We start from the raw sequence: 27,730 nt of genomic DNA, 5'->3' as shown, positions 1-27,730 counted from the left end.
ACAACAGCTTTTGAATATTAGCTGACCATTAGTAGTACATACAGTTTGGCAGGGCAAGGCCCCCTCCAAATTTACTCAATTCTAGTACGTTCCTACTAATTCTTGGGTGTTTTCCTGCCCAGATGAATGATGTAATAAGTTTATTCAATGATTGAAAGAAGGATTTTGGTAAAAATATTGGAATGGATTGGAATAAGTAAAGAAATCGGGGTAAAATTGTCATTTTCACAGAATTAATTCTGCCTGTCAGCGTCAGAGGGAGGTTACCCCATCTCTGAAAATCAGATTTAGTCTGGTTAAGTAGGGGAGTGAAATTTGCAGCCAAAAGAGCTGAGATGGACGAAGTGATATTGATCCCTAAATATTTAAACCCTGAGCGGCTAATATTAAATGGCAAATTCAACTGCTGGAGGTCAGAGGGGGGAATGTTAAGAGGGAAACACTCACTTTTCTGCAGATTGAGCTTATACCCGGAAAAAGAACCAAATTCATTAAGAATAGAGATAACAGACGGAATAGCCGTGGCAGGATTTGCGACATAGAGCAAGAGGTCATCCGCATATAATGACACACGATGTTCGATTCCTTCGCGATAGATTCCCTGAAGTAGGGGGGAAGAGTGCAGGGCTATGGATAGGGGCTCGATAGCTAGGGCAAATAAAAGCGGACTTAAGGGGCAGCCCTGTCGGGTCCCGCGTGATAATGGAAAATAATCAGACCGAGCGTCCCCAGTGCAAACACTTGCCTGGGGGTCAGTGTATAGAAGACGAATCCATGAGCTAAAGCGGTCACCAAAACCAAATTTTTTAAGAGCAGTAAATAAATACAGTCATTCTACTCGATGAAAGGCCTTTTCGGCATCCAGTGATATTACAACTTCAGGACTTTTAGAGTTTGGGGTCGAATAAATTATGTTCATTAATGTTCTGATGTTGAAGAAAGAATGACGCCCTTGAATGCGTGCAGTACCATCAGTCTGAGAGATTGGCTGGGGATATGAAAAGAGCATTTGTCCACATTTGTATACTCGCAGCAGGCAATCGTATTTACTACGGACTCACACCCAATGTAGAGATGTAGTTAGATGCTTCAGAGACGGACCGCAACCACCTTCTCTCGCCGCTCTGGAGAGTAATGCGCAGCTTCGCAGGGAAGAAGAGAGAGGGTCGGAGACCGCGCTGATAAAGCTCAGCCATGACCCCTTTGTATTCAGTCCGCTGCTTCAAAACCTCCGCGCTGTAATCCTCGTAGAACCGGAGCTTGTGGCCGTGGTATTCCAGCTCGCCTTGTTTACGTGCCTCTCTCATGATCAAGTCTTTAGTCTGGTATCGGTGGAAGCGGATGATGACGGGACGTGGTCTCTCACGTGGGCCAGGTTTGGGTGCCAAAGTGCGATGAAGCTCTCCCTTCTCCGGGGGAGAAGGGAGAGCTTGATTACCAAAAACCTCGACAAGAAGCTTGGAGAAAAAGGCGGTGGGGCGTGCGCCCTCAAGTGACTCTGGTAAGCCCACAATACGAACGTTCTGTCTCCTACTTCTCCCTTCCAAATCCGATAGTTTAGATTTCAGCGACTTGTTATCTTCCTGCAGTGAGGAGCACGTAGCCTCAAGTTGCTCCAGGCGTCCGCAAACAGCTTCTGCATTCTCCTCAAGATCGGTTATACGTTTCCCCTGGCCTGAGACCACGGCCTGGATGTTGTCTAGCTTAGTGTCCATGCTGGCGAACGATGACTTGAACTCAGCGGCTATGGCTGCTCTATGCTGCTCAAGCAAATCCGGAATGGAAGCCGTTGAGCTAGCACTAACATCAATGCTAACGCTGTCCGAGGACATATCAGACTCTGCCGAATCTCTTTTTTCTTTCCTCTGGGCATTTTTCCGAATCAGTGTTAGTGTTACCGGCAATACAAGCACAAAAAAAATCGATGAAAATAGGGTTTAGTCAGTTAAGTCTGAAATAGTTAGTGGGAGCTAGAAAGCGATCGCACCTACTCCATGCTCTGTAACCCGGAAGTCCGAAAATTGTCTTTTTTAATGTAATGAATCATTACTCCTGTGCAGCTACTTTATTTCAACCTGATGTTGGGAATTCATAAGGGGTAGATTTGGTCAAAGTCAAGAATTTTATTAATTTCATGGAAATTATAATATTAAGAAAAATTGTTAATTAATGATCAATTAAATTAGTCCAGCTAATCAAATTGCTTATTAATACCTACGGAGCACCACCCTTTGTAAAAGGGAACTTTGAATCAAATCAGAAAACAGTCTCATAATGTTAAAGGGATTTATCTTGAAAATGTCAAAGTTGGTTACAATGTACATTTAAGATAATGAAGGAGTGAATATTCGAGCATAAACCTTATTTACCAGCCATTAGTGAAATACAAGACACAAATATCACAGACACTGCTTCTTAAAATCAAAATGTAAGGGTTTATTTACTTAGGCAAGTTGATTAAAACGATACACATAAGTCAATAACCATGAACTAATCTAATTTAAGAAAGCAGACATAGCACAAGCAATAATAAGAACAGTTTAGATTATAAAGCCATGTATTTCTATCTATGTGCAGGTGAGTGCACACGTGTAGTGTGTGTGCGTGTGTGTGTGTGTGTGTGTGACAGAGGAACGTCACTCTAGGAATTAGATGAATTCAGATGGCAGACGCGAGACCTTGACGTCACGCGAGGGTTTGAGGTGGCTTTTAAGCCACGGGTAGATCAATTGCTAAAAGCAATGTGGTGGACAACTTATGAAAGTTGAATATTCTACCTTTATCAGTAGGGGAAATAGCATGCAAAGCATGTATGTGACCTACTGCTTCAATCAAACACATACGAATTATAAAGAATGATGCGGGGAGACTTTGGTTTTGTCTTCACGCAATCGTAACTTTAAAATTACAGAAACTCAACACTCATGTATTCATGAAGAATACTTGAGGGGGGAATCACGAGTGTCAGTGTGTTTGTGTGTGTGTGTGTGATGTGCGTAGTTAGAAATGAGAAGGAGAGAAAACAAAAGACAGTAGCTGCAGCTCCAGCGCGTAGTGAACTGTTTCCTTAAATCACACAGTGACTGCAAATGCGCATTTACGTTCACTGAGTTGAATTGATAAAGAGGAAAGAATTCACTGGCTATAAGAGTGACAGCAACAACACATCAATACATTCCCGGTTAGCGGGAGAAAAATACTGTGAGCGAAAAACACTTATGTAAAATAAGTGAGTCAGAATTACTTTAAATCAGGAAATAGTGAGCTCGTCAGCTCTTACGTTTACTTCAAGTTAATGAACAACATAAAATAACTATCTTAGCCCAGACAATAGCCTCACGTGAATGGCTTGGTCCAGCGATGATTGGTTGAAGGCAGCTGGCGGAGATAGGAGGAGAAAAAGGCCGCTTGCCGGGCCTTGTGCGCTGATGGAGCGCGTCTTGTGGAAGACAGTGGGGTGGAACCAGCTCAGCTGATAAGGGCAGCGTGCCTCACCATGCCAAGGGAAGGAAAGCAGGGGATCAGCAGCTCTTCTTGGCAATAGCGGGCTGTCTGCGGTCCGATGGGCAGCATAGGCAAGGAGGAGAGGAGGAAGCGGAGAACTTACCTCGGCGTCGGGCCTTGCTCTCTGCTGGCGCTGCATCTGGGGCAGCGTAGGAACGGCCCAGATGATAAGGCGGCTTCACTTCTCGGCGGGTCCGCTGGCTGGCTCCGGTCCGTGAAACGGGCAGTGCAGGCGTCTTGATGAAGGGATCCTGCGTCTTTGCTCATGCTTTGCGCGTGTGGGGGTCCTGTTTTGAGGAGAGGCTGAGGTGTGCTTCAGCTCTGGTTTCTGTAGGAAAACTCTCTCGAATCCGGGAAAACAGAGGAGATGTTTCAAGCAGTCCATGAACTCGTCCAGCGAGTATAACGACTGGGACTTGGGGTTGCTTAATCCTAGGCCTCAGGGTTAAGCATGTCGTACCTTCTATCACGGCTGGAAGCCGGAGGCGAATGGCAAAGATGAGAGGATTGCATCCTGTATTAAAACAGTCCAAATGCATTCTCATCCAATCAGAAGTTAGTTGTCTAATCAGCAAGCAGTGTTTACATTCAAACCAGCCAATAAGATGCTTTTCCTTCCTTAGGAAAAGAGAGCTTTGAAGCTTTGTCACAGAGATGTGATAAGGTAAACACATCAGGGTGCCTGGTTTCAACTTACAGTGGCTTCAAAGAGAGTTTCATCCTGCCCCAAAGGTCTGGTTGGATTAACCAACTTCTTAGAATGGACTATCCCATCTTAAATGAGTTTATGACCTCCACAGGGGTCTGGGATGGTGTACTCTACAGAGAAACTTATGTAAACATGCGTTAGACTTTAGTCTCTTGGAATGCACTTTGGCATCAGTCTTAACCCATTACAACATTTCAAATGAGACACTCTGTGTAGGCACAACACTGATGTGGATTCTTTATTTTATAGCCCCTTAATAATGTATCAGCGAGTATTTCATAGAATGTGTCGAAGGATTCGATGCAGTTAATTAAAAGTATTTTTATTGTGTGACTATTTGTTTGTTGAAATCTAGCTGTCATTGTTGTGAAGATTTTTTAATAAACACATTTGATCCATTTATGTCTGTGTCAAGTAAATAATGTTTACTGATTATTAAATGCATTAGTAGTTAAAAAGTAGCTGCATTTTAAACATGTTAAACATATCAAAGGTTTTTAACATTATTGTTTAATAGCCTTGATGTAATTCTGCATTTAAATGTCCAGTGTAGTTTTGGTTTAGTGTTTTATGTCCACACAATGAATTTAAGTTATTTATTCTGGAGTTCTAAACTTCATCTTTTTTCTGAACTGGGATTTGAACCTGGAAACTTTGAGTGATTTGGCCGTAAGTCAGCAGGGGATAGTGCTGCAATTTCATTGGCTGTCAGGCGGTGCCAACTATCCACGTCTTGCCAAGATGTGAACAACTAATTTTGTGTTAATAAAATCGCCAGAATGCGAGAAACAGTGTCTTTGAAGCTCAAATTTTTCCTGGGGGGGGAACCCCAGACCCCCCTCTTTGGTGTGAGCCCCACCTGTTTTTTACACCTAGAAACGCCACTGGCGGTATGCACAGTTCATAACACAGGGCTCCCAGTCATCCTGCTTTGCATTAATTTCCAGATACAATTTCAAGTATCCAGCTCGTTTTAGCCAATGAGGAGACAGAACACTATAAAGAAGCGGGTCTCTGTGCCCGTGAACGAAGACTCTCTGCTCTCTCGCTGCAAGATCTTATGACGACGGCTGTGTGTTCATTTGGTGGTGACATAGGGACGAGGGAGCTAAAATGACCATTTTGCTTACTTCTCCATTAACAAGGAGGATTCAGCTGATGTCCACAAACCTAGCAACTACATTAGCAGCTCCCATCTTATATTTCCACGGCTGGTTTTTATAACCAACATAACAGCAAGGTATATGTCTACTAGTTTTTAATTCATAACATATTTAAGTAGCATTCACAGCCATGGCATATTTAAATGTCTACTCCCGGTAATGTAAGAGCCTGAAATGTAAGAACTGACCCAAAATGTAATGAGTTATGTTTAGAGCTCAGTATTTTGTTAAATCACCGACCAGTCGACATTTGGGGTTTTGTTACATTTTATTACATTTCAGGTTGTTGTGGCATTTTGGGTTCTTAACCCTTTTATAATAGGTCCATGGGCTCACTCACCCAATGTTTCCTTTTGAAGATGGATACAATACTAATCAAACATGAACTAGGCAAGTTAACTTGCTGTGTCTTTCATGTTTTAACTCTGCCAATTTCACACAAAGTGAAAAGTGGAGAAAGAACTTAAAGCCCTGAAGCAGACCTGGAGTTTTATCCAAAAGCTCGCCCAAAACAGACAGGAGTGGAGATCATTTGTTGCTGCCCTACATGCCACTAGGCATAAAGGGCAGTAAGTAAGTCATTTTACACATCATGCATTCATAGATCAACAAAAGTTGTAAAACCCTTTGGCTCCAGAGGGAAGTTAGAAATCTTAAATAACTACACATCTGTAGCCTGAGGCCAGATGCTAAAGGCTACATTAGCTGATGCTAGCAGACCTCCTTGGAATCTTCCACTGAACTGTAAGACATTGATGCAAATATTTTGGCATGGATGAAACATAAATTCAGTTAAAAATGTCCATGGTTCTGCTGCATAATTTTTTATTTATTTTTTAATGTCCACAGACCTGACAACTGGAGAGAAGTAAAGTAGAGTACTCTTTACAGTGTGAGATTGGACTCAAACATTCAAAATGTTGAGGTGTAGAAAAAGGACAATTAAAAGCAATGTCGACATTTTATATAATAGAAATACTTTTTAATTTGAAGGTTCATCACAGGCATAATCGTAAACAAGATATTTAAAAATGCAGATTTAATTTTCATCAATCAGACTATCCGCCTTCTCATGCACTCCGTTTCACTGCCGTACACGTGCGCACGCACACACACACACACACACACACACACAAACATCAGAGACTACACACATAAAAAAAAACTTTGTGACTAGAGATTCTGTTGGATTAAAATGATCCACTATGGATTCACCTCAAGAGCATACACATACACACGCACACGCTTCTGACACACACAAAAAGAAAGGTCTGCATCGTGTAGGGATGGGGTCGTGTTGATGTCTGTTGTAACTTCTATCTGGACAAAGCAGAGATCCTGACAAAGGCAAAGAACAAACTATTAGTTTTCATTTTCAAACTAGTGTTTGAGCCATAAGATCTATCTGTCGGAGCAGATACATCTTATGGCTTGTTTCCACCTAGTAGAGCGCACCGGAGCGGTTCGGTCCGGTTATTTTGGCTTTCCATTTGCAAAAAGTTGGGTAGGGTACGGATATAAGCGCACCTAACCGCTCTAAGCCGCTCCTATTTTTCGGTACTCCTCTGTTGGGGTACCAGCCGCCCGAAAGGGTGCCGAAAAGGCGGAGCTACACACTGCTGTGCGTTTATTGGTCGAACGAATCATTTCCGCCGTGTGTAGTCACCTCGGCAAGAGTGAAGAGAGTCTTGTGTTTTGGTGAAAAATGTGAGCACAGCACAGTTTATTGTGTGGTGTTTTTCCTCGTCATTAAATGAATCAGTGGGATTGCCTACACTGTGTATCCTACCACTGTTACAATGTCACGTAGCTGCCGCAGCCAGCGCTGTTCGCTCACTGTCTCTGTCGGTTTGCAACGAGCCGCCTCTGTGCATTTACCGGCGTAATACGCTCACAAAACAGGGGAATAAATAAAGAAGCGGCTGGTTTGGCCAAGCAAAAACGAGAGACCGCTGGCTTGTTCCACAGCCCGATAGTTTGAACCATATTCTGGCGGCAGCTATCGCAGTCCAGCCTAAACGGGTGGGGTTTATGGTTGGCGATGGAAACAACACAGAGATTCTTAAAAGCGAGCTGTTCTGTCTGAGCCGCTCCGACCCGACCCGCTCTACTCGGTGGAAACGAGGCATTAGCGGTTTAGTCTGACATGATCGATGTGTAACCGGCATCATAAACATACAGGTGAAACTCCAAAAAATAGAACATCGTGCAAAGGTTCATTCATTTCAGTAATTCAACTTTAAAGGTGAAAATAATATCTTATACAGACTCATTACATGCAAAGTGAGATATGTGAAGCCTTTATTTGTTATAATTGTGATTATTATGGCTTACAGTTTATGAAAACCCCAAATTCAAAATCTCAGAAAATTTGAATATTACATAAAATCAATAAAAAAAGGATTTTAATTACAGAAATGTCGGCCCTCTAGAAAGTATAATCATGCATATGTAGTAAGTACTTGGTTTGGGCCCCTTTTGCATGAATTATTGCCTCAATGCAGCGTGGCATGGATGCTATCAGCCTGTGGCACTGCTGAAGTGTTATGGAAGCCCATGTTGCTTTGATAGTGGCCTTCAGCTCCTCTGTATTGTTGAGTCTGGTGTGTATCATCTTCCTCTTGACAATAGTCCATAGTTTCTCTATTGGGTTCAGGTCAGGAGAGCTGTCTGGCCATTCTTGCACTGTAATACCATGGTCAGTCAACCAGTTACCAGTGGTTTATGGTACTGTGGGTAGGTGCCAAGTCTAGCTGGAAATGTAAATTGTCATCACCATAAAGCTTGTCAACAGACAGAAGCATGAAGTGCTCTAAAATCTTCTGGTAGATGGCTGTGGTGACTTTGGACTTGCTAACACAGTGGACTAACAGCAGCAGATGACATGATACCTCAAATCATCACTGATCCAAATGAAATGTTGCGTTTCATTTGGAAATCAAGGTCCCACGGTCTAGAGGAAGAGTGGAGGGGCACAAAATCCAAGGGGCTTGAAGACCACTGTCAACTTTCAACAGTCAGTGATGATTTGAGGCACCATGTCATCTGATGGTGTTGGTCCACTGTGTTATCAAGTCCAAAGTCACCACAAGTGTCTACTAGGAGATTTTAGAGCACTTCATGCTCCTGTCTGTTGACAAGCTTTATGGAGAGCTGAATTACTTTTTACAGCAAGACTTGACACCTGTCCACAGTGCCAAAACCACTAGTAACTGGTTGACTGACCATGGTATTACTGTGTTGATTGGCCAGACAACTCTCCTGACCTGAACCCAATAGAGAAACTATGGAGTATTGTCAAGAGGCAGATGAGACACACCAGACCCAACAATACAGACGAGCTGAAGGCCACTATCAAAGCAACCTGGGCTTCCATAACACTTCAGCAGTGCCACAGGCTGATAGCATCCATGCCACGCCGCATTTAGGCAATAATTCATGCAAAAGGGGCCCAAACCAAGTACTTAGTACATATGCATGATTATACTTTCTAGAGCAGGGGTGTCCAAACTTTTTTCACTGAGGGCCACATACAGAAAAATCTACGAAGGGCCGGGCCACTTTGCAAAAATAACACATTTATCAGGACATGTAGCTGCTCTGATGTTTAGTTTCATAGTGTCTTCGTAAATTGTAATCCTTCTTCACGGCAACACTTTGCTTGTACATTAAAAAGATACATCCCCCCTCTTGTTAAATGCCATTAATACACCCAGTGTTTTCTGCTTTTACGTCTAATGTCCAGCTTGGTGAAAATAGTAGCCAGCCGAGATCCTGCCCCTCCAAGGGGGTCCGGGGGTATGCCCCCCCGGGAGATTTTTTTTTAAGTTTTTAAAGTGAAATGCATGAATCTGGTGCACTTTGAGAGGGAAATTAAGAGGCTAAAGCTGAAGAATTTAGTATGAAAAAAAATGTAAACACTGTGTCAGATGAATTAGAAGCTATTGGAGAAGGACACATGGATTTTCCATAATAATATTAATTTAAATTAAAATATTATGCAGGGTCCTCTGGGATGGCCTTGGTGCTCTTTTTCTTTTATGGGACATATTTCTCTGTAATATAATGAGTGCATTTAGATTATTTAAAAATTAAAAGGGCCATATTACATTATATTTTCAAAATGTGCCAAGGGCCAATCAATCAGTTTTGACACCCCTGCACTAGTGGGTTAACTTAGAAATGCAAAAAAAAAAAAAAAAAATATTATTATTTTTTTTCAAAAGGGCCATATTGCATTATATCTTTAAAATCGGCCGCGGGCCAATAAAAAGCGGGCCGCGGGCCGCAGTTGGCCCGCGGGCCGTAGTTTGGACACCTCTGTTCTGTATTTAAAATCCTTTTTTTATTGATTTTATGCAATATTCAAATTTTCTGAGATTTTGAATTTGGGGTTTTCATAAACTGTAAACCATAATAATAAAAAATAAAGTCTTGGAATATCTCACTTTGAATGTAATGAGTCTATATAATATATTAGCTTCACAATTCAGGTTGCATTACTGAAATAAATGAACTTTTGCACGATATTCTAATTTTTCGAGTTTCACCTGTATCCCAAATAAGAATTCAAAATAATTGGAGAGCAAACAAACAATCATCGAGTGCCAAGTGTGTGGCGATGTGACTCACTGTAACTTGTCTTGCAAAAGCTCCAGCCTCTGGCGGTCCACGTAGCGTGACAGGAGGGAGAGCAGGTTGGGAGGGATGAAGAGAGGAGGAGAGAGGGAAGAGGAGGGGATGCTCAGCAACTCCCTCGTCACTGAGAACACCAACTCAGTCCTGACAGCAGAGAAATACACACATTTTCAAACTAGTGGCAAATGGGAAGGACAAATGACTCATTGGTTGTGTTTTGTCTCAGCGAACAAAACCCTTTTGGAAAGTGTTCTTATGATGACAAGAGAAAGTACTTGACAGTTAACAGCTTACCATCGATTGTCATCCATGAGTTGACAGTTGGGATCGGAGCTCTGCATCTTCTCTCCTTCACTCAGGATCAGATAGAGCAGTGTCACACCAAACTAGATGGAAAAAGACAGATGTGGTCTAGCAGATTAAAAACAGAGATGCAGGGCCATGTCGGCCATGGGAAGACACAGAGGCAAACAGGGTCGTAAATTACGGCTTTGATTCCAACCCAGTCGTGTTAATGCACTAGATCAACATAATTGCATGATTACTTTTATATAAAATATTATGAGAGTAAGTAAAAGTTGCCTCCATAGCATTCCAATCGTCTTGGGGAAAAAACTATCGTTATCCATCCGTTCGATCCCTGATTTACGATCCGATCGCCAATCAAAACAAGCCCAAATGGACAACTATGAAGATTGACAGCCTTATCAGTTTTAGGCTTAGGTTTGATATTTGTGGTGCATGCAGATACCAGGTAGCGTTGTTAGGATCATTCTTTCATCTGTGCTCTGATGTTATTACGTGCGTTTTATGTCAGTAACCAGTGTGTGTGTGTGTGTGTACCTTGTTGAGCAGTACTGTGGCCAGTTGTCCCTCGTTGCCTTGGAGCTCCTGCAGTAGGTCAGTGAGGGCCGAGCTGGACAGAGACTGGATGAGTGCAGCCACCGGCTCCACTAACCAGCACAGCACCTGAACACAAGGACAGAGTAACAATGCTGCTTAACACAGTGTCTGAGCCCCACTGAGCTAGCGTTTCATGCTTTAATAAACTGGCTGGACTTCATTGTGCACATGCAGTTATAAGAGTTGGATCCTTCAATGTCTCTAAAGTGTAAATAAACCAAGTGCCATTTGTTGTATTCCTATTTATATGGCATTTAATACAGCCTTTATCAGTATACTGTTGGGAATATAGACAAACAAGATGAATGAATAAGTCAGATTTCGTCAGTTTGCCTGGTCATAATGACGACACAAGGTTTCCAAATTCATATTCAGTATTACAAATCATGCAAAAGCATTGGCATTCATGTTTCCCATATAATTGTCTTGGGGGGGGGGCAGCCTGTCCCCTCCTAAATTCTAGAAGAAAAAAACTATTTTTTTATAGCGCCAAATCACAACAGAAGTCATTTCTACGGTCTCTTTTCATTAAGAACAGGTACCATTTTATTAAATAAACTAAAAGCTTATTATTCAACTTATTTATGTGCAGATAGTGTCTACTACTACTACTACTACTAACACACACACTCACTCAAGGGGCAGATAAGAGAACTACCGTATTTTCCGCACTATAAGCCGCACTGGACTATAAGCCGCAGGTGTTATAATGTTTAATTACCATATGTAAGAGTTCTCATTAAACTTTTTTCTATTTTTAGAACGCAACGCATCTGTCTGCAGAACGGTTCACCGAAATAAAGCGCTCAATGCTTATTGTCAAACAGTCACAGTTGCCATATGATATTAAGGATTTTTTTCCACAAGTTTAAAACACATTTTCTTTACTGAAAGTAATTAAATAGACGGGCCACAATTTAAACCGATCGAGTAGGTCTGCGGTGCGGAGAAAAAAAGCATGGGCTGTAGTTGTAACAAAAAAAGAATAGCCTAATATCCCTTTAAAATAAGAAGGGCAGCAAATAATATGAAATGATTGTCCTACAATTTAAATACATATACAGGTCCTTCTCATATAATTAGCATATTGTGATAAAGTTGATTATTTTCCATAATGTAATGATCATATATTTTAGATTCATTGCACACCAACTGAAATATTTCAGGTCTTTTGTTGTTTTAATACTGATGATTTTGGCATACAGCTCATGAAAACCCCAAATTCCTATCTCAAACAATTAGCATATCATGAAAAGGTACTCTAAAGGAGCTCTTAACCTAATCATCTGAATCAACTAATTAACTCTAAACACCTGCAAAAGATTCCTGAGGCTTTTAAAAACTCCCAGCCTGGTTCATTACTCAAAACCGCAATCATGGGTAAGACTGCCGACCTGACTGCTGTCCAGCAGGCCATCATTGACACCCTCAAGCAAGAGGGTAAGACACAGAAAGAAATTTCTGAGCGAATAGGCTGTTCCCAGAGTGCTGTATCAAGGCACCTCAGTGGGAAGTCTGTGGGAAGGAAAAAGTGTGGCAGAAAACGCTGCACAACCAGAAGAGGTGACCGGACCCTGAGGAGGATTGTGGAGAAGGGCCGATTCCAGACCTTGGGGGACCTGCGGAAGCAGTGGACTGAGTCTGGAGTAGAAACATCCAGAGCCACCGTGCACAGGCGTGTGCAGGAAATGGGCTACAGGTGCCGCATTCCCCAGGTCAAGCCACTTTTGAACCAGAAACAGCGGCAGAAGCACCTGACCTGGGCTACAGAGAAGCAGCACTGGACTGTTGCTCAGTGGTCCAAAGTACTTTTTTCGGATGAAAGCAAATTTTGCATGTCATTCGTAAATCAAGGTGCCAGAGTCTGGAGGAAGACTGGGGAGAAGGAAATGCCAAAATGCCTGAAGTCCAGTGTCAAGTACCCACAGTCAGTGATGGTCTGGGGTGCCATGTCAGCTGCTGGTGTTGGTCCACTGTGTTTTATCAAAGGCAGGGTCAATGCAGCTAGCTATCAGGAGATTTTGGAGCACTTCATGCTTCCATCTGCTGAAAAGCTTTATGGAGATGAAGATTTCATTTTTCAACAAGACCTGGCACCTGCTCACAGTGCCAAAACCACTGGTAAATGGTTTACTGACCATGGTATTACTGTGCTCAATTGGCCTGCCAACTCTCCTGACCTGAACCCCATAGAGAATCTGTGGGATATTGTGAAGAGGAAGTTGAGAGACACCAGACCCAACACTGTGGATGAGCTTAAGGCCGCTATCGAAGCATCCTGGGCCTCCATAACACCTCAGCAGTGCCACAGGCTGATTGCCTCCATGCCACGCCGCATTGAAGCAGTCATTTCTGCGAAAGGATTCCCGACCAAGTATTGAGTGCATAACTGAACATAATTATTTGAAGGTTGACTTTTTTGTATTAAAAAACACTTTTCTTTTATTGGTCGGATGAAATATGCTACTTTTTTGAGATAGGGATTTTTGGTTTTTCTTAACTTTTTTGCCAAAATCATCAATATTAAAACAATAAAAGGCTTGAACTACTTCAGTTGTGTGTAATGAATCTAAAATATATGAAAGTCTAATGTTTATCAGTACATTACAGAAAATATTGAACTTTATCACAATATGCTAATTATATGAGAAGGACCTGTAAATAACTCACCAAAGCAGATAGTTATCCAATCGCGTAATGCTGACTCTGTGTCCGTGAATAATTACCGCGACTAATTCCTCATTAACGGAACGTTACACCGGTCGGTTTTTTAATCTTATCCCCATATTCCCTATTGAAGGCTTCTTAACTGTTGTTGGCTCGGAGCGAATGTGCCTGAAGTAAGCCTTACTACTTCTTTACTTTTCTTTCCAAGCGTAGAGCACCTTGCATGCTCACCTGGAATCTACTCATTACTAACTGAGAGTAACAGGTGTCATCTCCCCTTTTAACTTTATCATCTGCTTTGAAATAATTGGACAGTTATATTCCTGAAAATGTTCTGGAGGAAGGAGAGACCGTGTTCAGCTCTGCGGTGCTGTGGAGAACACAGGCTGCTCTGCGGTGGCACGGAGGTGGCAGTTATTTGCAGTTGCTGTTTGACACAACGCTCAGTTTATTGCACTTGCATCAAGATATTTAATTTTGTTAAACTTAATTTTATCCGTTTTGTGCCGTTTTGTACACATACAGTATCTCACAAAAGTGAGTACAACCCTTTCATTTCTTCATATTTTTCTTTATATCTTTCCATGGGACAACACTGAAGAAATGACACTTTGATACAATGTAAAGTAGTCAGTGTACAGCTTGTATAACAGTGTCAATTTACTGTCCCCTCAAAATAACTCGACACACAGCCATTAATGTCTAAACTGCTGGCAACAAAAGTGAGTACACCCCTTAGAAAAAATGTACAAATCGGGCCCAAAGTGTAAATATTTTGTGTGGCCACCATTATTTTCCAGCACTGCCTTAACCCTCTTGGGCATGTAGTTCACTAGAGCTTCACAGGTTGCAACTGGAACCCTCTTCCACCCATTTATGACAGCATCACAGAGCTGGTGGATATTAAAGACCTTGCGCTCCTCCACCTTCTGTTTGAGGATGCCCCAAAGATGCTCAATAGGGTTTAGGTCTGGAGACATGCTTGGCCAGGCCATAACCTTTATCCTCAGCTTCTTTAGCAAGCCACTGGTCGTCTTGGAGGTGTGTTTGGGGTCGTTATCATGTTGCAATACCACCCTGCGGCCCAGTTTACGAAGGTTGAGTGCACGTGGTCAGCGTCGTACACAGAGGTTGGCTTTGGAAAATAGACGTATGAATACTGCCAGCATTGCTGCAGGGCTTGAAGGGGTGGGGGGTCAACCTGTCAGTGCTCAGACCATACGCCGCACTCTGCATCAGACTGGTCTGCATGGCTGTCATCCCAGAAGGAAGCCTATTCTAAAGATGATGCACAAGAAACCCCACAAACAGTTTGCTGAAGACAAATAGACTACGGACATGGATTACTGCAACCATGTCCTGTGGTCTGATGAGACCAAAATACATTTATTTGGTTCAGATGGTGTTAAGAGTGTGGAGCGGCAACCAGGTGAGGAGTACAAAGACAAGTGTGTCTTGCCTATAGTCAAGCATGGTGGTTGGAGTGTCATGGTCTGGGGCTGCATGAGTGCTGCCAGCACTGGGGATCTACAGTTCATTGAATTCTAACATGTACTGTGACATACTGAAGCAGAGCATGATCCCCTCCCTTCATAAACTGGGCCGCAGGGCAGTACTGCAACATGATAACGACCCCAAACACACCTCCGAACGACCACTGGCTTGCTAAAGAAGCTGAGGGTAAAGGTTATGGACTGGCCAAGCATGTCTCCAGTCTTAAACCCTATTGAGCATCTTTGGGGCATCCTCAAACGGGAGATGGAGGAGCGCAAGGACTCTAATATCCACCAGCTCCTTGATGTCGTCATGAATGGGTAGAAGAGGGTTCCAGTTGCAACCTGTGAAGCTCTAGTGAACTACATGCCCAAGAGGGTTAAGGCAGTGATAGAAAATAATGATGGCAAAACAAAATATTGACACTTTGGGCCCAATTTGGACATTTTTTCTTAGGGGTGTACTCACTTTTGTTGCCAACAGTTTAGACATTAATGGCTGTGTGTCGAGTTATTTTGAGGGGACAGTAAATTTACACTGTTATACAAGCTGTACACTGACTACTTGACATTGAATCAAAGTGTCATTTATTCAGTGTTGTCGCATGGAAAGATATAATGAAATATTTGAAGAAATGTTAGGGGTGTACTCACTTTTGTGAGATACTGTATATAACATTTTCAAATAGGAGCGGCCCGCCAGCATAAAGGCTACCAGGGTTTTTCCTGCATAGAGAAAATGTTGGAGCCCGCCAAAGCGGATTTATCCAGCGCCAAAGGAAAATCAGGAGCGCCAAAATGATAAAGATTGAGAATAAATATAGCTATTTAAAACCTCTCCAAATTCAGCCCAATTTAAGTCATCCTTCTTGAGGGGTTGGGCAATAACTTCAATTTCATTTTTGATTACTATTACGGCTTCTCTCAATCATGAAAACAAAATAATCGTTATTAAACTATCATTGTTCCGCACGCCGGGGCATGCAGGCTGTTAAATGCAGCGAACCCGTTCAGCCGAGCGGTGCGCTCGCTCTGCCCCTCCCTCACCTGATAATTTAGCTATCGCAGGGTTCAACATAACTTTTTTTTCCTACTGGCCCGCCGGGCCAGTGGATCCGAGTTTTACTGGCCCCTTGTATATTTTCACTGGCCCTGCACACACTTTTTTTTTCTTCATAATTTAGTGTCAATAATTATAATACCTGTATTAGAAAAATAAAGAAAGATAACCAGATCTAAAGGGAATATCTATACTGTAACAGTATAGATATTCCCTTTAGATTTGGTTATTTTTCTTTTAGTTAATTATATGAAATGTTGATATTGCTCATACACATAATATAAAACCAGGCAAACATATTGAATTAGAAGCCTACAACTGAAAGTATGTTGAAAGAGTCGGCCAGTATTTTAAAGTCCAGTAGTTTGATGGTTGTTTTTATTCTTGAATTTGGGCAGTTTAATGAATAGTTCACCTGCAGAAGTCATGTTCAAACATTAAAAAAAAATAAGAGATGAAGGTCTGATCATTCTTTGTGGTGTGGTAGGCTGTTTTTATTACTTTCTCTATATGCATTAGGGATGTGAATGTGTCGACCGAATGACCGGTTTTCCACTTGCGCTCAAGTTGACTTTAAAAATAGAATAGAAATCCGAAAATCAGTGGGTTATGCCGTTTTTTTAATGGGAGATTTCACCGTGTATGTGAGTTCACGTCTGGTCGTGAGCGCGCTGCAGGAGTGTCACTTCAGCATGAAGTGTCAGCTTCACATAAGAGTCCGGTGTGGGACCATTTTTTCAAACTATTAATAAAAAACAATGCAGTGCAAAATATGCAGCATAAGTTAAACGCTCGTCTAAGACTATGACGTTAAATCACCTTAGAAACACACAATGCCTTCGTCCGATCACAGCAGCGTTTCACCGTGTGATCTCGCCAGCGAGTGAGCCGCCGCGCAGATGAACTGTGGTTTGTGGCTAAAATAATAACCGGGGATATTCTCCCCGTTAGCGATATCAATGGGAAAGACTTCCGCGATCTGATTGAATGTCTCGAGCCTGAAAACACAGTGCCAAACTGCGCGACTATAGGAACTGTACAGTGAGCGGAGTCCCTCCGTTCGTTTCTGTCTACAACCGACACAATCACCGGAGACGCATTCACATCGTTTAAATAACGCCTCTCATTTGTATTACCATTGGGGCTTGGATGCAAATACTGTAACATTACGGCGGCAGATAAAGGAAAAGCGCAGTTATCATTTTCTGCACCTCAACCTCTGCTGTGGGAAGAAAGAAAGGGGGCAAAGCAAGTGGATTAATTTGTCGACTCGCAGGCGGACGGTAGGCAGCTCTGCCAACGGAGCGAGAGTGCACCCGCTTGTTGCTCCGCCTGTCAAAACGCCCACGCATCGGTTGTCCACTGGCCTTTCATTAAAAAATATATTTTATATTAGGTTTATTATATTGAGTCTTAAATAAACACTGCTTTCATTACGACTCTCAACGCGCATTTCAATGAACCATGATGTAGTCTACAAAAAGATACTGAACTGTGATTGGCCAGTCACTGGCCCGGGCGGGACAGTGACTGGCCAATCAACTTGCCCTGCATATGATTTTACTGGCCCCGGGCCATCGGGCTATACGTTATGTCGAACCCTGTATCGGCTGGTCCAGAGAGTAGGAGGGAGATGTTGTGCATTGCCGGGTGTTTTGAAAAACTTCTAGATGACAAGAATAAAGGTAAAACTAATTGTGTTGTCAGAAAACACTTCAGACTCACAACAAACTAAAATAATGTGCAAGATATGTCACGCGCGGACACGCGAGTAACGTGACATACGTGACCGCGAGAGACAGAGAGAGAGAAAAAAATGTATACGACCTGATCTGCACCTCTAAACATCCCGACCAATTTGTTTATTCACTTTAAGTCGAATCATAGTGGTCTATGACCAAGCAATCACTGAATAAAAAACACAGGAAGTTTAAAGCTCCTTGACTCCTGCCACCACAACTGTCAACACTACAATGCAACTGCCTTGACATAAATAAATCATGCCCTTACGTTTAATGCTATCAAAAGACGTGCGCTATCAACACCATTTACAACGGGTTATTTTTATTTTGACATATTTATTTTATTTAATTATTAAAAATATGTTTCACTAATTTAGCCTATTTCTATTCTCTCTGTTTTCAGTTCAATTAGGCCTTTGTTTAAAGTCCAAAGTCATGGTGTTAATAGAAGAAAACCTTGTTAAAAGTAAAATAAATGCATAATGTTCTTAAATCAATGATTAACTGTCTTTAATTATCGTGATAACACAATGTGATTACTCAAAATAATCATGATCATGATTGTTTCTTTCTTCTTGCAATTTCCATGGTTTAGATCAATTAGAAACAATTAAAGTATTAAATAGGTAGGCCTAGTCATTAGTATTTTGACTTCATATCTACAGGTTGTTTATTGTGATTTCATAAGCGTCAGTGAGCTCCATGGTTACGCAGTGATTGACAGGCTGACTGAAATACTCTTGAGCTGGACAGAAACTCCCCTCTCCCAACTCCACACCCTCTTAAAATACATAAACCGTTTGCCTTTACTGTTGCACAGTCGCGACTCCAAAAAAAGTTGGTCGCGTACTGACACCCCCAAAGGCCCATTCTGAGCCAGGAAAAACCCTGGCTACAGACACACAAAAAAAATAAAAGATTTTCCTCATCCACCAATCGAGTTCATTTGAAACGAGGAGTACTCGAGTACACGATTACTAACGCCCATCCCTAGTAGCTACAGAACATATACTGTGCTGTGTAATAACAGAGTCGAAAAATGGGGAAAAAGTCGCGGCTTATAGTCCGAAAATGACGGTACACGCGTTATGTTAGGGTGCAAGAAAGTCCAAAAGCGAACAAGTTAATTAATAATTAATTAAGCAACGTCAACCCCAACCTTAATCTAACACCGGAGATATTGATGCTAACTTTAGCTCTGATGCTAGTCATCTTAAGGTGCGTTCACACCAAAAGTGATGCTCCCTATGAAGCATTTGCTGCAATTTCATTGCAATATTGTAAAGAGTCACAGTTGAAATTGCATTTTTTTATTTCTATTAAATGTAATGTAATTTAATGTAAATTGTGGGTCTGCCCGAGTAGATTAAGAAGGGCTTGCTACGGCTTGTGTGTCGGACTTGTTGCCAAAACTCCTGAGAGCTGACAACTTCCCCCACAGGATCAAAGTGGACCGTGCTCACCGAATCGGGCCACCGAGCAGCAAAAAGCCACGCATCATGATCGCTAAAATACACAACGACCCAGTGAAGGAAAAGATAATGCAGTTAGCCCACAAGAGCCCAGCAAGGGACAGTGATCAGCATCTTCCCGGATCTCACAGCAGAAATGATCAAAGACTTCCGAAAGTGTGACGGCGCCAGGCAGAGGCTGAGAGAAGCTGACGTCCGCCATGGGTTTCTGTTTCCTTCCTGGCTGACATTCACACACACAGAGGTGTTACTAAAATATTCGACTAGTCACAGGAGGCATCCAGCTACAACAGCACAGACATCCAAACCGCTGCACCCGGAGCCACGGTAAGCTTGGCCTATAAGATTGCATGCCATACTGTTATTGTGTTATTGTTTGATTGGAATTATATTATATTTGAACATAGTTATGGTCCAACTCCCGGGATGCTGTCATTATGACTCATTTATACTATTTATTTTTTGTTGCTTAATACTAGCCAATCCAAAGTGTAACTACCCAAATTGTCTGTGCTGTTAAACTCTGGTGTTTCCCACCAGCACTTTAATTTTAATCTACGCCTGTATAAACTGTTAGTGTCAGGGATTTTAACAATATAGGGGAGAGTGGCCTAAGTTGTGCATTTTGGAAGTTGTGCCACCCCTTGTTTCTAGAAAACCGTGGAAGAAATTGGAAATGTGACCACATATTTAAGAACAGCCATCCATTTGACTTATCCTGTAAAGAAGGGAGACACAAGGAATAAGATATAAACACATTTAAGCTCAAAAAACTGTGTTTTGCCTTTCAAAGTAAAATTTCCATGATCAAGGTTTTTTGATTATTGTGTCTGAACAATTATAGACAAGTTTGAAAACATTTGACACATGTTTTAGTGCTTTGGTATGCTACACTTTGAGTCTATACAGTTAGCATGATGTCAGCCCTAAACTGCTGCATCATGCTTATTATCCAAATTTCTGGGGTTGGGTTGATTTGTGCCAAAGGGCCTAGGTGAGTTATAAGTAAGTAAGTAAGTAAGTAAGTAAGTAAGTAAGTAAAATGTATTTATAAAAGCACATTTATGACAGTTTGCAATGTCCAAAGTGCTGTACATAGTGCATTCAGTAGGTAAACAATGAAGGTAAAATAACAATAACCAAAATAAAAGACTTAAAGCCCATACATCCACATAAACACAGATAGTAGTGCAGAGGTAAGATAGTTAATGGGGAGGAAACGCCAGGGTGTACATATGGGTTTTGAGCCTTGATTTAAAGGCAGAAATGTAGGGGAAATCACATTTGTCAGGTGGCAGTTGGTTCCACAAGCACGGAGCAACTAGTGCAAAGTACATTTCTGAGAGTTGTGCCAGTGGCATGGCTGTATACGCTGGTCACCAAAAGAAAGTGATTGTCTACAGTAGCTCAGAAGAGAGTGACTTAACGACACCACTGATGAGAGTTCAGATGGCCAGAAAGATGATGATGGTGACTTTGTCATTGTGAGCTTTGCAGGTAAAACCATTAGATCTGCTAGGCCTTGTTTAAGAAAATTGTCCTTCAATCTTTGTCAACTATTTACTTTATTTACTTTAACCCTCTGAGGTCGCCTCACGCGCCCCCGCGTGAATGCGCGCGGGCGCGCATATTTTTATTAATATCTCTGTGAATAAACGGCTGAGAAATTAAATGAAAACATCGTCTGAAACTAGAAATTCTCCTGTTTCCGGGGTATGTTCTCGCGATACTCTCCGTCCACTACAGGCTTAGAAAACAACGCGAGAAGTGAGCCTCCTTCTCCAGCACATTGTGCGTCACTCCATGCGCTATTGGTTGGACCTGCTTGTCTCGTTGCGCAATTGGTTGGATGTGCTTGTCTATCAATATTTCTGAAACAAAACCCACCAATCAGCACTAAGTAAAACACTAAGGACATACCTTATTACCGTAGTACCTGGGTTTTTTTACTGAAGGGAACAGGAATCTTTCAGTGGAAACAATGGCAACAAGAAAGTTGTAAACAGACGCTGCTGTTGCAGAGATTTGCAGAAGTTAGTAGCCATGAAGAAGATGGCCATTCTGACATCGAAGGATTTGATTCAGGCGACGAATGTGGTTATGAAGATCACATCGACCCGTTTGAAGACAGGTAAGAGAATTTACAAAATCTCTTGTAATCTGAAACTTGCGTTTACTGTGCGCAATAGTCAGTTGTCGCGTAATGGTTCTTATTTCCAAGGCTTGACTTCTAGCACAACATTGCGACGTTTCAGAGAGTTTCTTAGCCTACACTTATCTAATAATAAACAAATAAATAAAAAACGATAATGTGGCATGTCAAATATAGTTTTTTATTCAGTGTAGAAGTCTTTCCCTTGTGTCATAGTAAAATAATCTAGTTTGGAAACAGTTTTGCATCAACTATTGTTTGCACACAATTTGTGAAATTTGAGAGAGTGTAAACATTTCTATTAGTATTATAATGTAACAAGGGTCACTTGCTGTTGCTTTGTACAATGAAGATAAAAATAAAGGACAGTTGGAAATCAGTTGTCTCTCCTCCCCTTACATACACATCTAAAGGCCAGGACACACCAGCCCGATAATCACCGTCGTCAAAAAAAATGGAGTCGGCCGTTTCAGGAAGCTCCAGCTTCCCGTCGCTGCTAAAGAACACACCGAGACGACTGTTTATTTTCCGTACGCTCGCGGGACGTAATGTCTCCACAACAGCAGGCGGCGCTAATCTGTATTGTGGCCCGAAAAAATACGAAAGCCGGAAATGATTGGACATCTCTCTAGAGCATAAACGTAGATAGAAATACGTATTTATATTTATGGACCATAAGAGCACAATTTTTAGCAGAGAGTGTCGAGCATGGTGTCGAGCAGTCAACAAGGGTTGATGCATGTGAGTACTCTCAAAACGAAACGAACAAACACATTAAAACGATGGCTAGCTGTTGTTAGCTGTTTGTGCTACCCGCCTCACTTCCGGGCTTCACTGATTCGCTAGCCCTCCACCAATCAAATTGCTCCAAATGAAAGACGGTCGGCCGCCGATTGAACATGATCAATCGGCGGCCGACAGGCTCAAAACAAGCCCGATGACCTCTACGTCGGCCGACGTCACGGCACACACCAAACAGATTCGTCTTTTTTTTTGACGACGGCGATTATCGGGCTGGTGTGTCCTGGCCTTAAGATGCTAAGAACTGTGTCCCTACCCCCACACATTAGAAGGTGCTAACTGTGTTGGGGAGGGAAGAAGGTAAACAGCAGTTGGGGTTTTCAGTTATAAAGAAGAAAACTCAGTCTTTCTTGTCCTTTTTTTACAGACAGGACTAAGAGCTGCCTGAACCCAGCCCAGCACCTTCCACTCCTGCAGCATCAGCACCACCTGTGTCAACACCTTCTTCCCTGCCCAGCACAAGGTCCATGTCCAAAAGGAGCACAGGTATAAGGCCTCCAGCTACCCCATCACCCGCATCAAATAGGTCCCATGCCCAAATTCCCCAGGTACCAACCCGAGCGCCACCCACACCTCGAATACCACCAGCCCCCACACACCCAGCTGCAATGTTGCCCTCTGCCTGCAAGTGGACAGGAACTGTTTTGCAAAGTGGCATGGCATTTAGCTTGTAAATAGTGTATACTACATAGCGTGTAAATAGTTTGTAATTATTGTTTTTCCTGCGTGTTGTTATATATAGTAAACTGTTTGTTTGAATTTTTTTTTGTGATGCTCCCTTTTTTATTAGTATACATCCCATGAGTCTTTATATGTGGTACAAAGTCTTCATTCAGTCTAAATTCCTCATGCTTTGTGAAAGTAGAGTTAGAGGCAACATTTCTACCAAAAAGCGTTTGGACCAAAATTCATATTAGTCATGTTTTGTGCACTTCCCTACTGTTTTTTGGAAAATTTCCACAGCATTTTTTAAGCTAAGGCTTGGGAGAAGCAATTTCAAGAGCCAAAACAACTCCTCAGGATGACTAAAGGTTATTATTTCACACAAATCTCCAGGTTTTTCAAAAATCGCAATGCATTTTTCAGCATTCAAGCCAATTATTTATTTACACAGTGGTCTAGGACATAAATAGACCTCATAAAACTAATGGCTAATGGGTTCTGAACATTTCCATATAAAACACTTTGGTATTATTTATCTTCTTGCACATTTAAAATAGGTATTTATAGAAGTATGTAAAATCCGAGAAAATACCCTTAGACCTCAGAGGGTTAAATACACCTTAAATAAGTAATTGTCTAATGGATTTGTCTTGCATTACAGTTTATGAGATATATAGCAATGGCACAATTTACCCCATGGTATTCTCTCCAACTGCACAACTTACACCACACCGTGGGGCAAGTTGTGCATCAAGACAACTTTTTTTCCGAAAGCTATATTTCTTCAACAGTTTATTCCAGATCCAAAGTTTTTATTGCCAGGTATGCACAACACTCTGAAATATATGTACATATTTGAGTTGGAGACTTTACTGTCAAGGCCTCACATTAAAGTCACTTTGAGTAAAAAGTTGCACAACTTAGGCCACTCTCCCCCAATTGTTAATTGTTGCATTGATGCAATACTTAGCTCACTATGTGAGCGTGGTGTGGAACTGGAGTTTAGTGTCTAGGTTTAGTACTAGGTTGGTGTTGTGTACTGCTCAGTAGTTCCACTATAATGCTTTTTTTGGTTATTCTCATTTAATTAGGAAAGGGGAAATGGGGAGGGTAGGGGATAGTTCATTCTGTCTAACTTTTTTTTTAAGATTATTTTTTGGCATTTTCAAGCTTTATTTGATAGTACAGAGTTGAAATGGGGAGACAGAGAAAGAGCGGGGACGAACCGCAGCAAAGGTCCGCGGGTCGGATCCGAACCAGCGACCACTGCAACGAAGGCCAGAGCCAACATGGTACGCGCTTCATCCACCACGCCACCGGAGCGCCCATTCTGTCTAACTTGTGTGTGGGTTACTCAGCATTTATTTGGAATATATCCTTTCTTTTTCTTTTACAGAACTTTTTTTTTTTAACAACAAATTATTCAACATTTTACTTTTTTTAACAAAGTCATGTCCATTCAAAATGTCATTCATTCACCTATTGGATCTACATCCAATAGGTGAAATTTTGAATGGTGGCAGGGTGTTTAGACCACTTTTCCAGTATCCTACTTTCAAACAGTTTCCACTATAAAAATCCTGCAAAATTTCACAAAAATAAATAATAATAATAATAATAATAGGGGAGTGGGGTGAGTTGTGCCAACACCCCTTGTTTCTAGAACGATCAAGGTTTTTAGATTATTGTGTCTGAACTATAGACACGTTTTAAAACATTTGACAAATGTTTTAGTGCTTTAGTATGCTACACTATGAGATTATAAAGTTAGCACGATGTTAGCCCTAAAAGGCTGCATCATGCTAGTTTGTCCAAAATGCTTGGGTTGGGGTGATTTGTGCCAGTGGCATGGCTGTATACGCTGGTCACCAAAAAGAAAGTGATTGTCTACAATAGCTCAGAAGAGACTGACATCTCCATTCCACTTAACAACACCACTGATGAGAGTTCAGATGGCCAGAATGATGATGATGAGTCTGCTGGTGAACTTTGTCATTGTGAGCTTTGCAGGTAAAAACAACCTAAATAATAATAATAAATAATTGCTTGGATTTATATAGCGCCTTTCATGATACTCAAAGCGCTTTACAGGGTTCCAGACAATTCGTTCACACACAGTCATACCGGTGGTGGTAAACTACCATAGTAGCCACAGCTGCCCTGGGGCAGACTGACAGAAGCGAGGCTGCCATTCAGCGCCATCGGCCCCTCCGACCACCACCTCAAACATACAGCAGTCATACACATTCACACGAGGCAAGGTGGGTGAAGTGTCTTGCCCAGGGACACAACGACCATGACACAAGTGGCCGGGCTGGGATCGAACCGCCAACCCTAGGATCATTGGCCAACCAGCTTAACCACCTGAGCCACAGTCGCCTGCTAGGCCTTGTTTATGAAAATTTACCTACAATCTTTGTAAAATATTTACTTTAAAGAAACCTTAAATTTGTAATTTTCTGGTGGATTTGTCTTGCTTTTATTTATTACAGTTTATGAGATATACAGTGCTGTGTGAAAGTTTGTGAACCCCTTTTGGTCAAATTGTCTGCAAATCTCCAGATGTAATGTTTGGGTTGGCTTTTACCAGAAAAATCACTTTTCTTGTGGCGCTTGAGGATATTGTTGAAGGAAGTCCACTTCTCGGCAGACGTTAAGTCACTCTTAAAGCTCTCCATTTGTAGATGATTTGCCTCACGGTGGACCGATGGAGCTCAATTTTTTTATATGAATTTATAGCTGTCCCCAGACAAATGTGCAACATCAAAACTCTATTCCTGAGATCCTCTGAGATTTGTTTCCCTTTTAACATGTCTGACCTGTATGGGTTCACTTTGGTGAGCATAAACTGACCTGGTTTTATCTCTGTTTTATCTTGTGCCACCCAATTTCTTCCCTAAAGATCTCTCACTACATTGGTCTATTTCATCAATCAATTTGGCCCACCTGCTAGATTTAAGCAATGCAGCTCAGGGTTCACAAACTTTTGCACATACAACAGTTGGCAAATAATTTGTTTTATGTCTTTTAACAATTGAATTTTTGAATTGATAAACAAACATCTGTTATTTCATATAAAAAATACTGGTATTGATAAAAATTAATTAATAATGGTAAAAATAAATAAAATTCCAAAAGGTTCACAAACTTTCACACAGCACTGTATATCAATGGCCTAATTTCCCCAACGTATTCTCTCCAAAGGCAAAACTTACCTCACACCAGGCAAGTTGTGTCACGGGACCACTTTTTTTTCCGAAAGCTATATTTCTTAAACAGTTTATTTCAGATCCAAAGTTATTGTTGCCAGGGAGGCACCACATCCTTAAATATACGCACATATTTTAGATGGAGACATTACTGTCAAGGCCTCACTTTAAAGTCACTTTGAGTAAAAAGTTGTACAACTCACCCCACTCTCCATTAAATCATATTTAATATATGATTTATTTTGCATTTTATTTTTGGGGAGGTGCCGTTGGGAGGGCGGCCCACCCCCTAAGACAATGGTAAGGGAAACACTGGATACAATGCCTACTGCTCCAACATAGTGAGCATAAATGAGTGTAACTGTAAACAGAGGCGGATGTAGGAACACAGCGGATTTTTGAGTGTAAATGATGGAATGATTACCTGGTCCTGCTTGTCCTTCTTGGCCAGGGCGGGAAGGTTGCGGGCGACCGCCATGACAACGGCGGCGGCCTGGGGCGAAGGCAGGAAGGGGAGGAGTCTGGAGATGAGCTTCTTGCCCTTCCTCACAGACATGATCATCACACACTGCTCGTCACTCACTCTGTAAAGCACAAGAGAACAATGGCTTTGAATGATCTTTACTCCCCCCTAACACACTGCTGTTAGGCCTGTCACGATAACAAATTTTGCTGGACGATAAATTGTCCGAGAAATTATTGCGATAAGCGATAATATTACCGTTTTGAGACCATTTTCATCTCATATAATGATAATGGCATAATAATGCAAGTACACCCTTTTAAAGATCAATACCAGGGCACCAGACTCACTTTTTTTACTAGTTGCACTGGCGCCCCTAACTCAAAATGTTTAGGGGCACAAGCAGAAAATGTAATGTGTAATCCTTCAGACATTCCTTTAGGAAAAGGGATTTTTTTTGCCAATTTTCACCACAACCCCTTCTAAAAGCTGAGCCACTCTCCCCTACTACTTATTCACATATTAACTTGCAAATCAGTAAACCATTGTAACATTTCTGAATCTTTAGAGTGAAGACGCAGAGATTCAACAGCTGCTCCATTCAGGTGTTGGGCTGATAGAAATAGCCTAACAGGTGGGCAGAGATACCTAAGATGCGAGCGTGCGTAGCGCGCAAGCGGGATTTTTTTGCCATTGCAAGATCTCTGCGCTTGCTTTTCGGGCACAGTTACTGTAATGTAAGGTTTGAAACACATCAATTTTGAATGGGGGGTTTACCATTATATCACTGCTACCAGAAGCTTTCCAAATCAGTATAACAACCATCTGCCACCTTTTATAAAAAGCATAAGTGTTTAATTTTCTTAGAAAATAATAAATAATGATGATGACAGAAGTATCTCTCAATTAAAAATCAGCTTGTGCTGTCAGAAACACTGATATTAAGGAATGTTCCAGACACAATAAGTATAATTGCAAGGGGTAAAAATCAAATTTATGTAAAAGAAATATAAAAATAAAACCTGTAGAACACAATATGCGTTTTTGATTGTTCCTGTGTGGGAAATGTAATTCTTGCTGTTTTGTTTACA

General features: G+C 41.6%; 1 protein-coding gene across 1 annotated transcript in view; it reads right to left on the bottom strand.

Moving 5' to 3' along the window:
• Nucleotides 1-5,683: 5,683 nt before the first annotated feature.
• Nucleotides 5,684-27,730, bottom strand: part of patl1 (PAT1 homolog 1, processing body mRNA decay factor) — a 70,206-nt gene continuing 48,159 nt past the window's right edge. Inside the window, exons 16-20 of the mRNA XM_080028985.1 lie at nt 26,601-26,760; nt 10,858-10,983; nt 10,309-10,400; nt 10,009-10,158; nt 5,684-6,714 (exon numbers count right to left, since the gene is read on the bottom strand). Coding sequence (XP_079885111.1) covers nt 6,693-6,714; nt 10,009-10,158; nt 10,309-10,400; nt 10,858-10,983; nt 26,601-26,760 — 550 coding nt within the window. The 3' untranslated portion in view covers nt 5,684-6,692. The remainder of the gene's footprint in view (nt 6,715-10,008; nt 10,159-10,308; nt 10,401-10,857; nt 10,984-26,600; nt 26,761-27,730) is intronic.

Source organism: Ammodytes marinus (assembly GCF_949987685.1).
Source record: "Ammodytes marinus genome assembly, chromosome: 6".
NCBI classification, from domain to species: Eukaryota; Metazoa; Chordata; class Actinopteri; order Uranoscopiformes; family Ammodytidae; genus Ammodytes; species Ammodytes marinus.
The sequence above is the reverse complement of the archived record's forward strand: the minus strand, read 5'-3'. Positions and strand labels throughout refer to the sequence as shown.